This window comes from Schistocerca serialis, chromosome 4, assembly GCF_023864345.2.
Source record: "Schistocerca serialis cubense isolate TAMUIC-IGC-003099 chromosome 4, iqSchSeri2.2, whole genome shotgun sequence".
NCBI lineage: Eukaryota > Metazoa > Arthropoda > Insecta > Orthoptera > Acrididae > Schistocerca > Schistocerca serialis.
Genome location: NC_064641.1, coordinates 633467729 through 633483716, shown reverse-complemented (window position 1 = coordinate 633483716; position 15988 = coordinate 633467729). Strand labels below are relative to the sequence as shown.

At 41.8% G+C, this 15988-nt stretch overlaps 1 protein-coding gene across 3 annotated transcripts in view; it reads left to right on the top strand.

Moving 5' to 3' along the window:
* The window catches only part of LOC126475469 (uncharacterized), a 54906-nt gene that overhangs the window by 25633 nt on the left and 13285 nt on the right, over nt 1–15988 (top strand). For 2 of the 3 annotated variants that reach the window (XM_050103355.1, XM_050103356.1), the window contains one exon: nt 8572–8782. The exons of the other annotated variant lie outside the window; for it this stretch is intronic. In XM_050103355.1, coding sequence (XP_049959312.1) covers nt 8597–8782 — 186 coding nt within the window. In that variant the 5' untranslated portion in view covers nt 8572–8596. The remainder of the gene's footprint in view (nt 1–8571; nt 8783–15988) is intronic. 3 annotated transcript variants of the gene reach the window in all.

Genomic DNA, 15988 nt, shown 5'->3' with positions numbered 1-15988 from the left:
GTTCTTTTTTCCATTTCCAGGAGTGTATTTGGTGCAACAAATATCGTGTGTGAGAATTACGTAAGAACATTCAAAGTACAATGGAAAATTTACAATTGTTCATTATCACTACCACCACCGCCAAAGGTAGATCACAAATTTCTTCAAATTTGTTTCACGGAAAATTCTGATGAACAAATCAATTAATGGTGTCAATTCAATATGGGTAATAATAAGAAATTGTCACTGTATTACAAATTCGATTCTATCAACACAACAAATTATTTCAATTGTCCGGAACTGTCCTTAAACAAATACCAGCTGATTCAAGCTGAGAAAACATCCGCTGGCCACCACAAAGGACAGTAGAATGCACCAACTACTGATGAAGCTGTGACATTTATAGTTGGCAAGGAAATCTTCTAAAACTGTTTCCAGTACAACACATAGCTTATGACAGAACTGTGCCAAAACCAAAGCAGTGGACTGTATTTCCTAGATGCACCCAGAGCTACAGGCAAAACTTTTCTCATTTCATTTATTATAGCAACCATATGATCATGAAAAGACATTGCACTGCCAATCGTATCATCTGGAATTGGGGCACCTATTTTGGATGGTAGCGCAACAGTACAATCAACACTGAAATTGCCACTGAATATGCAAATCAATGAGATATCAACATGTAATATCAACAAAGATTCTGGAATGGGTAAAGTGCTCAAATCATGTCACCTCATTATGTGGGACAAACATAATCTACCACTCAAAAAAGGTTAGGAAGCACTTCATCATACACAGAAATTTTAGGGGAAATTAAGAAACTTCTGTTTGGTGGGACACTCATTTTATCATCTAGCGATTTTCGACAAACTGCACCAGTTACACTGCATTCAGCAGCCACTGATGAACTTAATGCTTGTCTCAATCATCAGTTTTGAAGCAAAATCTGTAGAAATTCACTTTAAAGGCCAATGTCTGTCTACAACTACAACACGACACATCTGCTGAATGTTTTACAATATATCACAGTGCCAACAAACTTCTGTAAAACCACAGTAACCACAGACGAATTGACTAACAAAGTTTTCCCAAATATTGCAGAGAATTACAAAAGTGATCAGTGGCTCACTGCATGTTCTATATTAACAGCCAAAAACAGTGATGTCAAAGCCATCAATTTCAGCATTCAAAATGTAATACCAGGAGAAGCAACAATGTATCAGCCATCAACACCGTAATGAATCAGTCACTTTATTTGCCAGGTATGCCGCCTCACCTTTTAACATCAAAAATTGGTATGCCTATCATTCACCTCTGATAAATAAATCCATGACAACTTTAGAGTGGTACAAGGCTTTCAGTGAAAAAGATGATATCATCGGGAGCTCCTATGTTAGGCTAGTGATGGAGCCCATCAGTGATACAGTGGGCAGGTTGGGATAGAAAGGCGATGTCAGGTTGGGATAGAAAGGCGATGTCCTCTGTGTTTTCTTTTTAGAGACCTCGTCTGAGATGTGGAGGCTCTGTCAGCGGCAAGTGAGCAGACAGAAACGCTTTTCTTGCCATTGCCAGTCTACATTTTATATCCTCTCTACTTCGACCATCATCAGTTATTTTGCTCCCCAAATAGCAAAACTCCTTTACTACTTTAAGTGTCTCATTTCCTAATCTAATTCCCTCAGCATCACCCGACTTAATTATTTATACATATTGTGAAAAATAATGGTTCTATAACACTTCCTTGGGGTACTCTTGAAGTTATGTTTGTGTCTGGTGTCTTCTCTCTATTGAGCTGATATACTGTGGCCTGTTTGTTACAAACTCTTAATCCAATCACACAATTGATCTGATACTTCATACACACATATTTTATGCATTAGGTGGCAATGTGAAACTGCATCAAACGCCTTCTGGTAATCAAGGAACACAGCAGCTACCTGGGCATCTGTATCTACTGCTTTCTGTGTCTTGTGGACAAACAGTGTGAGCTGGAATCCATTATGATTCGTACAGAGGTGATTTTTGGTCTCCAGAAATATCATAATAGGCAAGTATAAAACATGTTCCAAAATTCTACAATAGACTGACATCAGAGATATATGTGTCTGTTCGATGACCCATCCTGCAAACAGGAATAACCTGTGTTTTTTACCAATAATTAGGAACGTTTTCTCCCCTAGAGACATATGGTACACTGCTGCTAGAAGAGGAGCAAGTTCTTTTGCTTACTCTATGTAGAAACATATTGGTATTCCACAATGTTCGATGGCCTTTTTTGTGTTGAGTGATTTCAGTTGCTTTGTTATGCTGTGGTCACTTTCTTTGAAATCTTTTATTTTGTCATTGATGTGACAATGTAAAGGAAGAATCTTCCTCTCTGAAACAGTTTTGTAAAAAGATGTTTTGTATTTTGGCCTTTTCTGTTTCATCCTGTGTTTCAGTAACATTACGGTCACATTGTCTCGACAGATGGCTTTGATTGTTTACTGATTTATCATGAGAGTTAAAATTAGGATTTTCTGTCAAGAGCTGGCTGTTGTGGCCGAACAGTTATAGGCACTTCAGTCCAGAACTGTGCTGCTGCTTCGGTCACAGGTTCGAATCCTGCCTCGGGCATGGATGTGTGAGATGTCCTTAGGATGGTTAGGTTTGAGTAGTTCTAAGTCTAGGGGACTGTTGACCTCAGGTGTTAAGTTCCATAGTGCTTAGAGCCATTTGAACCATTTCTGTCAAGATGACAGATACAATTTTACTTCCGAAATTGCTAAATGCTTCTTGCATGGTTCTCCTTATGCTAGTTTTGACTTTTGTTAAGTTTTTGCTTGTTCTTGAGGTTTTGGCTGTGTTTAAATTTCTGATGAAGCTATCTTTGTTTTCGTAGCAACTTTCTAACATGGCTGTTGAACCACAGCAGGTCTGTTTTATCGCTCACAAATTTGCGCAGCACATACCTGTCAAAAGCATATTGTACAATACTGTTGAACTTCATCCGTTGATACTCACCATTGTTAGTGCTGAAGATGAAATTTCCTAGCTGGCTGTTCAGGTAGCTGAAATCTGTTTCTTGCCGCTTTTGCTAAGCAGGAAGATCTTCCTACCTTCCTTTGTACTCCTATTTACAGCTGTATTCAGCGATATTGTAATGGACTCGGTAATGGCCTTATGATCACTGATTCCATATTCCACGCCGAGTGGGAAAGTTCGAATCTGTTTGTCACCAGCGTATTTAAGATGTTATTGTCATGAATCAGTTCTTCGGTTAACTGCTCAAGGTTATTTTCAGATAAGGCATTTAGAACAATTCACACAATTCACTGTCCCAACTAAGTGTCCTGATCACTTGAGTCTCCCAGTCCACAGTTGTTAAGTTGAAATCTCCAACTAGTACTATAATACAACCAGGAAAATTACATGAAATATCTTCAAGTTTCCCCTTAAATATTCAGCCACTACTGCTGCTGAGGCAGGAGCATCTATAAAAGTATGTGATGATAGTGTTTGATTCACCTTTAACATTTGTCTCCGCCAAAATTGTATTGTATTGTATTGCATTGTATTGTACGAGGGCTTTCCACAAAGTACATTACGTTTTGGAATTAAAAATAAATAAAGTATTGGAATTTTTTTTATTATATACAGACGAAAGCCACACTTAAATACTACTTTTCTACATAGTTGCCATTTAAATTAAGGCACTTATCATAGCAATGGACGAGCTTGGAAATTCCTTCGTCGTAAAATTCGGCCGCCTGCGCCTTCAACCATGTGGTTACCTCTTCTTTTGGGACAGAAAAGGAGTGATTTTTGTGGATTTCCTGGAAAGAGGCACTACAATAAACTCTCAAAGGTATTGCCAAACTCTGCACAATCTCAGAAGAGCAATACAAAACAAGCGCAGGGGAAAGTTGGGCTCAAAGATCTTGCTGATTCACGACAACGCCCGGGCCCACACGGTAAATGCCACTCGTGAAGTTCTCGAATCTGTTAAGTGGGAGTTGTTTCCTCATCCGCCGTACAATCCCAACATGGCACCGAGCGACTCCCACTTATTCCCAGCAATGAAGAAGTGGTTGGCTATGCAGCGTTTTGATGACGACGCACAACTTCAAGAAGAGGTAACCACGTGGTTGAAGGCGCAGGCGGCCGAATTTTATGACGAAGGAATTTCCAAGCTCGTCCATCACTACGATAAGTGCCTTAATTTAAATGGCAACTATGTAGAAAAGTAGTATTTAAGTGTGGCTTTCATCTGTATATAATAAAAAAATTTTCCAACACTTTATTTATTTTTAATTCCAAAATGTAATGTACTTTGTGGATAGCCCTCGTATATTTATTGGTCCTGTGAATTATACACTGTACAGGGGTACATAATCATATAGGAAAATTCAAATAATTTGCAATAAAGTTTAACAGAAAAAATGTTGTATGGTTTTCAGTATATAGCAATATAACTCTAACATATGGGAATAACATTTCACAAATACACAAATAAATTTTACACGCACAAATTTCGTATTTTCGGCCTTGATTGTACAGACACATACATATATGTAATAGACCACATACAATTCACAGATATATCTTCATGTACACATTTCTTATTTTGGCCGTAATTGTATAAACTATTTAAATTTTTTACGTGTTTACATTGTAGATAAATATTCATCAACACTATAGTAGCAGTTCTGTAGCAAGTAGTCACTCTCTGCAGTTTTGAACTTACGCGTATGAGTTATTGCCTTAATTTTTTTGGGGTAGTTTGTTATACTGTTTTTTTCCTGCTTGCAAGGGTGCTTTTTGTTTTAGTGTTGTATGTGAAAACTGCATATGTAAATCTTGATTATTCCTTGTGTTGTATGAATGGATATTTTGTTTTTTTGGAACAATCTTGCTATTTTCATCTACAATTTTCCTTATAAACATTATTGTTTCTAGGATATATAGGCATGGTAATGGAAGAATATGAAGCTTTTTAAATGAGGGTTTGCATGAAGATCGAGGTGCTGAGCCTTCCATGGCTCTTATAATTCTTTTTTGTGCAATAAAACAGCTTTTGCTGGGTGGTGAATTTCCCCAGCAAATTAAACCATATCTTCGTAGTGATTCTGCTTGGGCATAGTACATATTTTTTATGGCTTGCATTGATGTGCATCCAGCAAGAATTTTTATACTATAACAAATGGTATTTAATTTACTACATAGGTGTTGTGTGTGTTTCTGCCATCTTAGGTCATCTTGGATCCAAACTCCCAAAAATTTGGTGCTATTTACAATTTCAAGTCTTTTGCCTAACAGTTCTATGGTTGCAGTTAAAGGCTGTTTATTCTGCACTGTGTGTAGATGCATAGTGTTTGTTCATTGCGAACCATTCTGATACATGTGAAGTGCTCTTTTTTATTTCATTTTGGAGCTCTTCTGGGGTCTTTCCTTTGATAAGTGTATTTGTATCATCGGCATATTTAATGTGCTTATAGTTAGGGCTGGATGGTTCCAGGTCATTTACAAACAACAAGAACAAGATTGGTCCCAGCACGGAACCCTGCGGCACACCGTATCTAACACACTGTTTTTCTGGTTGATAGGAAGTTAAATTTTTTCCTTCTTTGTGCAAGACTTCAACTATTTGGTGTCTGTTTTGTAGATACGACTTTACCCACTCATAGGCTGGGCCTCTGACACCAACATTTTCTAGTTTTATTTTGCTATGGCTATAAATGTGTCTCCACCACCAGCGTTCAACTTGTCTTTGCGATATACCCTGCCGGTGCTGGAAAGATGACACTAATTTTGATCCCATGATGGCATATGCCACCTGCAGGCTAGCAGATGTACTTACAATGGTTTGAACATAGTCCAATCGAAGTTTGGAGTTTAATGGCTATTGACATCTGGTTGCAGCCAGTTTTCTGTCCCTAGTATTATCTGAATATTGTTACTGTTTTTAAAGAAGGCTAGTTCTGGGACCTTTCCATTAGGTGTTCTACAATTAACTAATACTAGATAAACATTTTATTTCTCCTATACACTGTGATGAATGCTACCTTTAATCGGAATGCATCTTATCAAGCTTGTGGAGAGATTTCTCTATCCTAAAAAACCAACATGTGCACGCCATACATCGTCTGCTATCCTAGTAACCACTTCCTGCATGTAGTGCCTGCCTAACCTGTTAATGAGTTCCTACAATTCTCCATCCAATAGTGGAGGTTGGGAAATCCACATCTGAGATAGCCACAAAATCATCTGAGCCTCTCGTTTAAGGCTCCCTCTCAGCTTCAAACCAGACGACAGTGATCAATTCTGGGGACTATGCTCCAGAATACTAGCTCTGGTTCCACCCCCTGAATGAAGATAGATGTCTTCACTTAAGCAGCCAACCACCTGTAAGAACCGAAGATGGCCTCTGATGCCAGGCGACAGGCATCATTCATACCAATGTGAACCACAATTTGCAGCTGAGTGCATTCTGTCTGCTCACTTGCCGCTGACAGAGCCTCCACATCTCAGACGAGGTCTCTAAAAAGAAAACACAGAGGACATCGCCTTTCTATCCCAACCTGACATCGCCTTTCTATCCCAACCTGCCCACTGTATCACTGATGGGCTCAATCACTAGCCTAACATAGGAGCTCCCAATGATATCATCTTTTTCACTGAAAGCCTTGTACCATTCTAAAGTTGTCATGGATTTATTTTTCAGAGGTGAATGATAGGCATACCAATTTTTGGTGTTAAAAGGTGAGGCGGCATACCTGGCAAATAAAGTGACTGATTCATTACGGTGTTGATGGCTGATACATTGTTGCTTCTCCTGGTATTACATTTTGAATGCTGAAATTGATGGCTTTGACATCACTGTTTTTGGCTGTTAATATAGAACATGCAGTGAGCCACTGATCACTTTTGTAATTCTCTGCAATATTTGGGAAAACTTTGTTAGTCAATTCGTCTGTGGTTACTGTGGTTTTACAGAAGTTTGTTGGCACTGTGATATATTGTAAAACATTCAGCAGATGTGTCGTGTTGTAGTTGTAGACAGACATTGGCCTTTAAAGTGAATTTCTACAGATTTTGCTTCAAAACTGATGATTGAGACAAGCATTAAGTTCATCAGTGGCTGCTGAATGCAGTGTAACTGGTGCAGTTTGTCGAAAATCGCTAGATGATAAAATGAGTGTCCCACCAAACGGAAGTTTCTTAATTTCCCCTAAAATTTCTGTGTATGATGAAGTGCTTCCTAACCTTTTTTGAGTGGTAGATTATGTTTGTCCCACATAATGAGGTGACATGATTTGAGCACTTTACCCATTCCAGAATCTTTGTTGATATTACATGTTGATATCTCATTGATTTGCATATTCAGTGGCAATTTCAGTGTTGATTGTACTGTTGCGCTACCATCCAAAATAGGTGCCCCAATTCCAGATGATACGATTGGCAGTGCAATGTCTTTTCATGATCATATGGTTGCTATAATAAATGAAATGAGAAAAGTTTTGCCTGTAGCTCTGGGTGCATCTAGGAAATACAGTCCACTGCTTTGGTTTTGGCACAGTTCTGTCATAAGCTATGTGTTGTACTGGAAACAGTTTTAGAAGATTTCTTTGCCAACTATAAATGTCACAGCTTCATCAGTAGTTGGTGCATTCTACTGTCCTTTGTGGTGGCCAGCGGATGTTTTCTCAGCTTGAATCAGCTGGTATTTGTTTAAGGACAGTTCCGGACAATTGAAATAATTTGTTGTGTTGATAGAATCGAATTTGTAATACAGTGACAATTTCTTATTATTACACATATTGAATTGACACCATTAATTGATTTGTTCATCAGAATTTTCCGTGAAACAAATTTGAAGAAATTTGTGATCTACCTTTGGCGGTGGTGGTAGTGATAATGAACAATTGTAAATTTTCCATTGTACTTTGAATGTTCTTACGTAATTCTCACACATGATATTTGTTGCACCAAATATGTCATTTGGGGACATAAACTGTACTTGCATATTGTGGTGTCACCGCCAGACACCACAGTTGCTAGGTGGTAGCCTTTAAATCGGCCGCGGTCCGCTAGTATACGAGTGACCCGCGTGTCGCCACTGTCAGTGATTGCAGACCGAGCGCTGCCACACGGCAGGTCTAGAGAGACATCCTAGCACTCGCCCCAGTTGTACAGCCGACTTTGCTAGAGATGGTTCACTGACAAATTACGCTCTCATTTGCCGAGACGATAGTTAGCATAGCCTTCAGCTATGTCATTTGCTACGACCTAGCAAGGCGCCATTATCATTTGCTATTTATCTTGTGATGCCTGTACCGTCAGACCGATGTTCACCAATTATGGATTCAAGTTAAGTATTCCAGCAGCTACGTATTATTTTTACTAGACTCAACTCCTTTAACTGTTCCAGACCTCACGCCAGCCTGCGTGAGCTTAAACGCGTGCCTTTCGGCTACCAATCATAGTGGCTTGGCTGTCTTGCCAAGTCACAACAAATTGGTGACGAGAATTTTGCGTTTGTATTGATTTACATGTGTCATGGCTTCGCCACAATCTCCAGATGTACTGTCCGAATTTTATCGCTTACAGAACCAGCAGACGCAGGCCTTATTGGATGCCCTTGGACAGCTCGTCCAGGGTCAACGTGCACTGCAAAATGATGCGGCAACCGCCGCTTCACCGCTACCGCAGCCACAACACGCAGTTGCACCACCTTTTCGTCCTTTTGATGCGGCACTGGAAAGCTGGACGGAGTGGTCACGCCAATTTGGATTCCATCTCGCCGTCTACAGAATTCAAGGTAACGAGCGGCGGCCTTTTCTCCTTTCTTGTGTCGGAGTGTCCACGTACCGTGTGATAGTCAAATTGTTTCCCTGACGCGACGTAGCAACTCTGTCCTACGACGAAATTTTGTCTGCATTAGATGCATATTTCAAAGAATCAGTCAATGTAGTTGCAAAAAGGTATACCTTCTTTTGTACGAAGCGTATGGCAGGTCAGACTAATCGGGAGTGGGTTGCAACCTTGCAAGGCCTTACTAGGGATTGTGCTTTTGAGTGTCAATGTGGACTCCCTTATTCAGATACTATGGTACGTGATGCAATTGCACAGAACTTTTCTGATGTTCGTATACGGGAACAGATTTTGAAACTAGTCAATCCCTCCCTTCAACAAGTGATGGACATATTGGATCGGCAGGACACACCTGACTTTGCTCAGGAATCATTTGAAACTTTGCCACCTGTGTGTCAAGTTAACAGGCCCGCCGGGCGAGCTGCACGGAACAGTAAACAGTCCTCACGCCCGACCGCGCCACTGTCGACAGGCTCTCAGCCACGTGTACCGCGCCGGCAAGCAAATGCAGTGCTAAAATCATGCCCGCGGTGTGCTACTAGACATTCGCGTGAGAATTGCCCGTCACGTCAGGCTATTTGCTTTTACTGTAATAAAAAAGGACATGTTCAAAGTGTTTGCCAGAAAAAGCTCAGAATGGAAGCTCAAAACCATTCCAGGCCCTTTGCTTCGCGCCGGAATCGGAATCGAACCAAGGATACTCCGGCTTGCGAAACTTCGCCCATGGAAATTCATGTAGTTCATTCCACTCCGCCCAGTGCCGCTCTCACTAACAGTGCCTGTGTTCATCCCACAAAAAGTGTGCGTCAACGTCGACGGAAATCCCGTCAAGTCGCAAGTGATTTTGTACCAGTGTCAGTTCACGTTGCACGAGACAGTCGCTCTTGTCGTCAACAGGACAATAAACTTTTTGTTGATTTGGACATCGGCAATGTGATACCGTTCCAGCTCGATACCGGAGCTGCAGTTTCACTACTCAATCACGACACGTACAAACAGCTGGGCACACCTCCGTTGCGTGCTGCAAATGTTAAGCGAACTAGTTATTCCGGATAGGCGATCCCTGTGTTAGGACAGTGCAGCCTTCTTGTAACATACAAGGGACAAACAAAACTTGTTTCATTTTACTTCCTTTGTTCTTCTGCTCCAGCGAACTTGTTTGGTTTCGATTTATTGCAGTTGTTTAACTTGTCTATAGTCAATCAGGTCCTATCAGTGAACCAGACTGTGCCTTCAGACAGTGTTTCTCGTCTATGTGATGAATTGCAGACATTTTTGCACCGGGCCTCGGTTGCGCTAAGAACTATAAAGTACATTTGGAACTGAAAGTAAACGCGCAACCGAAATTTTACAGAGCGCGCAATGTTCCCGACGCATTGCGTGATGAGGTCGCAAGAACATTACACGATTTGGAATCACAAGGTGTAATTGAACGTGTGCAGGCTTCTCTCTGGGCATCACCCTTAGTAATTTTGCAAAAACCTTCCGGACAATTGAGACTTTGTGTGGACTTCAAGGCAACAGTGAATCCACAATTAGTGACTGCAACTTTTCCTTTACCCCGCCCAGAAGATCTTTTTGACAAACTGTGCCTGGGTAAATATTTTTCGAAGTTACACTTAGCAGATGCGTACTTGCAAATACCGGTGGACGAAGAATCTCAGCGCATTTTGGTGGTTAACACGCATCTTGGTTTGTATCGATTCAAAAGACTGCCATTCGGGTGTGCATCCGCCCCTGCATTGTTTCAGCAATATCTACAAACTGTGCGTGGGTCCCTACTGCAGCAAACAATCTGGCTGATATTGTGATCTCCGGAAAGACAGAAGAAGAACATTTAGCCAATCTCAGAACATTATTTCAGGTCTTGCGACAAAATGGTCTTCGCTTGCGGAAGGACAAATGTGTGTTTTTTGCTTGTGACTTGCCATATCTGGGACACGTTCTCAATGCCCAAGGCATACATCCCAGTCCTGAGCACCTCCGTGCCATACAAGACTTGCCTTCGCCGCAGAATTGGAGGCAGCTACAGAGTGTGCTGGGCAAAATCAATTATTATCATCGCTATGTGCGCCACGCATCTTCCATTTCAGCTCCGCTTCATCGCGTACGCCATAAGGGTGTTCCGTTCATCTGGACGACGGAATGCGAACGCGCCTTTCGCCAGTTGAAATCGGCGTTGCTTTCCAATACTTGCCTTACGCCATTCGATCCCCGGAAGGCCCTTTTGTTGGTGGTGGATGCATCGAATTTCGGGATCGGTGCTGTGCTTGTGCACAAAGATGGTTCGCACGATTGGCCTATTGCCTTTGCGTCCAAATTGCTCTCGTCTGCGCAAAGAAATTATTCACAGATCAAGAAAGAAGCATTGGCTCTCGTATTTGGTGTTACAAAGTTTCATGATTTCTTGTATGGTCGTCACTTTACCATCATCACTGACCACAAACCTTTGACATCGCTTTTTTATCCGACCAAGCCTGTACCTCCATGTACAGCGCAGAAATTCATTCGCTGGTCTATTTTCCTCTCGCAGTACCGCTACGATATCTTGTATCGGTCCACTGCTAAGCACGGAAATGCCGATGCGTTGTCCCGTTTGCCTGTTGCTGAGGATAGAGCATTCGGTTCTTCCGAACTTGCTTGCATGTTCATTGATTCAGAAACCGATGATGTGGTGGAATCGTTTCCGATTGATTTTCATCGTGTAGCTACAGCGACTGCTGCCGACCCTGTCCTCGCTACCGTTCTGCGTTTTGTTGCTACGCAATGGCCCTTGTCAAAGTCACGGATAGGAGATCCGTTGTTTCGCCGATTTTTTGCTCACAAGGAGAGACTTTTTGTACGACGTGGTGTTTTGCTGTCGCGTTCTGATAATGATCAGTCCAGGGTCGTGGTCCCACGTTCGTTACAGTCCTTTGTCTTACAGCTTCTCCACCAAGGACATTGGGGTATAGTGAGAACGAAACAACTAGCTCGTCAGCACTGTACTTGGTTCGGAATCGATGCCGCGATTACGAATATGTGCTCTTCTTGCATGGTGTGTGCCGAACAACAGTCAGCACCACCGCGGAAATTCTTTGCAAGGCCAAAAGCCACTTCCCCTTGGCAACGCTTACACATCGATTTTGTTGGTCCATTCTGGAATGCTCGATGGTTGGTTGTGGTAGATTCATTCAGTCATTTTCCTTTTGTTGTCCGGATGTCTTCCACAACGTCATCTGCCACCATCCAAGCGTTATCTGCTATCTTTTGCATTGAAGGTCTTCCACAGACTATTGTTTCCGACAATGGCCCACAATTCATGTCCGCAGAATTTCAGTCATTCTGGAAGGCCAATGGTATTCAACATCTGACACCCGCGCCGATTTCGCCACAGTCGAACGGTGCCGCTGAACGACTGGTCAGGACTTTTAAGTCACAGATGTTGAAGTTGAAAAAGTTGCATTCTCGGGAGGACGCGTTATTGCTCTTTATGTCTTCGTATTGCTCTCAGCCCCGAGATGGACGCTCGCCGGCTGAGTTGCTCCACGGTCGCCCTCATCGAACCTTGATGTCTTTGCTACATCCACCGCATCAGGTTCCTGTGCAACGGCGGACACCTGTTTTTGCCCCAGGCGACGTTGTCTCCTACCGCAACTATCAAGGTTCACGGTGTTGGCTCGAAGGGCACATTCTTCGCTGCCTCAGCCGCGCTATGTATCTGGGTTTGGGGACCTCTGGTGAGGTGCGTCGGCATCTCAATCAGTTGCGCCTCTGTCGTCGCACGGGATCTGCCGCTCCCCGTCTGCTTTCAGCGACGGTGCCGTCCGGTCAGCGCCCTGGGGACCCATCTACTGGCTCGCCTCAACCCCAGGTGTTACCGACGCTGCCTTCCATTTTGCCCCATGGCGCCGCGCCGCCGCCGCAGGCGCCGCCGCCTGTTCTCCCGCCGGCGTCGCCCGCAGTGGACGCGTCGCTGCAAACGCCGGGTGCCTCCCTGGGTCACGCGCCGCCGATCGCTTCCCATGACTAGTTGTCCTCTGCCATGGAACTCTTGCCCGCTCCGGACCATCTGTCGTCTTCGCCCATCGGGTGCTCCGACCCGATGGAGGTCGACCCTTCGGCCCCTCCTGACTCTCTATGGGCGCATACACCGCATGTTGGCGTGCACCCTGGACTAGGTCTTCAGGTGTTTCCTAGCTCCCCTCGGACCGAATGGCAGGGTGCGGGTGGCACAGCCTCGCCTGTTGTTAGGCTCCCCACCTCGTTGCATACGTCAACAGGGGGTCCTCCCCATGGCGGGCGGAAGCCTTATAACACAACCGTTCGCCGATTTGCGGGGGAGGAATGTGGTGTCACCGCCAGACACCACACTTGCTAGGTGGTAGCCTTTAAATCGTCCGCGGTCCGCTAGTATACGACGGACCCGCATGTCGCCACTGTCAGTGATTGCAGACCAAGCGCTGCCACACGGCAGGTCTAGAGAGACGTCCTAGCACTCGCCCCAGTTGTACAGCCGACTTTGCTAGAGATGGTTCACTGACAAATTACGCTCTCATTTGCCAAGACGATAGTTAGCATAGCCTTCAGCTATGTCATTTGCTACGACCTAGCAAGGCGCCATTATCATTTGCTACTTATCTTGTGATGCCTGTACCGTCAGACCGATGTTCACCAATTATGGATTAAAGTTAAGTATTCCAGCAGCTACGTATTATTTTTACTAGACTCAACTCCTTTAACTGTTCCAGACCTCACGCCAGCCTGCGTGAGCTTAAACGCGTGCATTTCGGCTACCAATCATAGTGGCTTGGCTGTCTTGCCAAGTCACAACACATATGTTTGTCAAGAAACGTATAGGCTAACTTGTCACGTGATACCACTATTGACAATGGTTTGGGTTGAATTTGAGGGCACTGTAATACACATGTAATTTACCCATTATTCATAACCACACTTGGATGAAGATTGTTGTCATAATTAGTATTATAATGGGATGCATCTAGATGTAAATCAGTGAGAGTGTTCATCTGGATTGAGCAATGTGTACTCGAAAAGTATCCAGTATTGCTCCCCATTGCTTGTCTGTTGCTGAAGCTCAAGATGCCTTTTTCTTTTCTGTTTGAGGTATAAACGAAGCAATTAGGAATTGCGTCGGTGGGCATAATTGATTTACTTATGTTCATTCAGTAATCAGTTATGGTATTATTTTCTGGGGAAACAGTGCTCAGAATTTACAAACAGTATTTAAAATGCAAAGTAGAGCAGTAAGAATTATAACAAAAAGCAGTAAGTGGGCCAACTGCAGAGAACTTTTCAAAATATTAGAAATTCTAATTGTTCCTTGTGAATTTATATTCTAAACCATAGCAGACATAAAGAAAAACGTAGAAAATTATAGCACAAATAGCAGTTTTCATATAGTACTGTCTTCACCTAGACAGGAAGAATAAACATAAGACTCAAAAATAGCTTCTTGTATGAAGGTGTAAAACTGTATAATAAACTGTCACAGAAAATAAAAGAAACAGATAACATGTACCACTTTAGGAAAAATCTTAAATTGTTTTTGCAGGATCACTGCTTTTACACTATAAGTGAATTCCTTAGTACACAGTGATTGTAAATAACTCTTGTTTCACAATATTTAACTAAATGTAATGTTTTGATATGGACTGTAAATAACTTATATGTTACAATGTTTAACTACATGTAACAGCAAACCGTATAAATATATGAATGTACATAAACTGACAACATCCATACATTTTCAAATGTTCACAGGTGGCTAAATAAATAAATAAACTTAGAGACTGGATTATATGTATCATAAAAACCTTAAAATATGTATGCAATATGGGTGAAAAATGCTTAAAAATGAATGAAAAGTGTCAAAATATGCAAGATCAAATAATATAAAAACATGGTAGTTACTGCATGCATTATATCTCAGAGCCGAACCTGCGCATATCAATTACGAGGAATTGCTACATTTAGAACACTGCTATCATTTTCTGAATACCTTCTGGTAGAGGTTAGGAAGGGGACCTTTTTGGGGTTATTTTCTAAAAATTTGCAAAATGGAGACAAATACTGTTTTTCAAGAATTGTTCCTTCTTAGCTATTGTTGTCGGTAACAAGTGGATGCGATCGAGTGAGTCGCAGCAAAACAGTCGATATGTACAGGACCATCTTCGAGATGTATTACACGTAGAGGGGCACGTACAAAAGTCTGTAATATTTTATTTAAGAAACAAAAGACAGTCATGAATTTTTTTGAACAGCATTAACTTTTAATTAATGTCATTGGCCCAAAAGATCATTTCCAATTTATTTTACATTTTTCTGCTATTGTAAACATAAATGACCAAGTACTGTTCCAAATGTTTGGAAGTAAGATTGTGTCTTCGATCACTCAAAACATCTTTATAAGCAGAAAAGGACCGTATTATATCAACTGAGGTAACTGGGCAGTATTTTAATTTGGGTGCTATGTTGGCACTTATTGTTTCTGGTTAAAGTTAAGCCATCTCATTAATAAAACTATTAATTTGACACAATGGTTCAAAGCCTGGGTTATTGTTTGAAATGTTTTCAAACTTCTTTAAAGTTTTCTTGGGAATACCTGTGGCAATGAAGAGTTCACTAGAATAATTTTATTCATTAACTGAATAGATTCATTCAGTGCCAATACTTGAGTTTCAAGCTTTTTAATACTTTCAGGTATATGAGAAAAATGAGTGCTAATCACAGCAATGTCTGTTTTAATACTAGAATCCTTAAAAACTTCCTTGCACTGGCAAACTGCCAAAGGCTCTGTGATATGGAAGTTGTTTACTACCTCTCTAATGGCCTCAAAATGTTCATTGTAAAACAACACAGCTTTGACCCATTTACCCCAACGACTTACCACTGGTTCGGAAGGTAAAGGCACATTTGGTAATTTTTCTTTGTAGGTCTTGTGCAGGCAGAAGCCTTTAGAAACACTTTCTTCATGGATGAAATCAGTTTATTTACAGTCACAAACGTGGAACATACTTCTTCAACAAGGTGATGTACTCCATGAGCAGAGCACGTCACATGAATCAAATTGGAATAAAATACTCGGAGGACTTATCTTGCTTTGATCATACAGGGAGCATCAGCAGAAATAAACCAAACACCCTTTCATCTT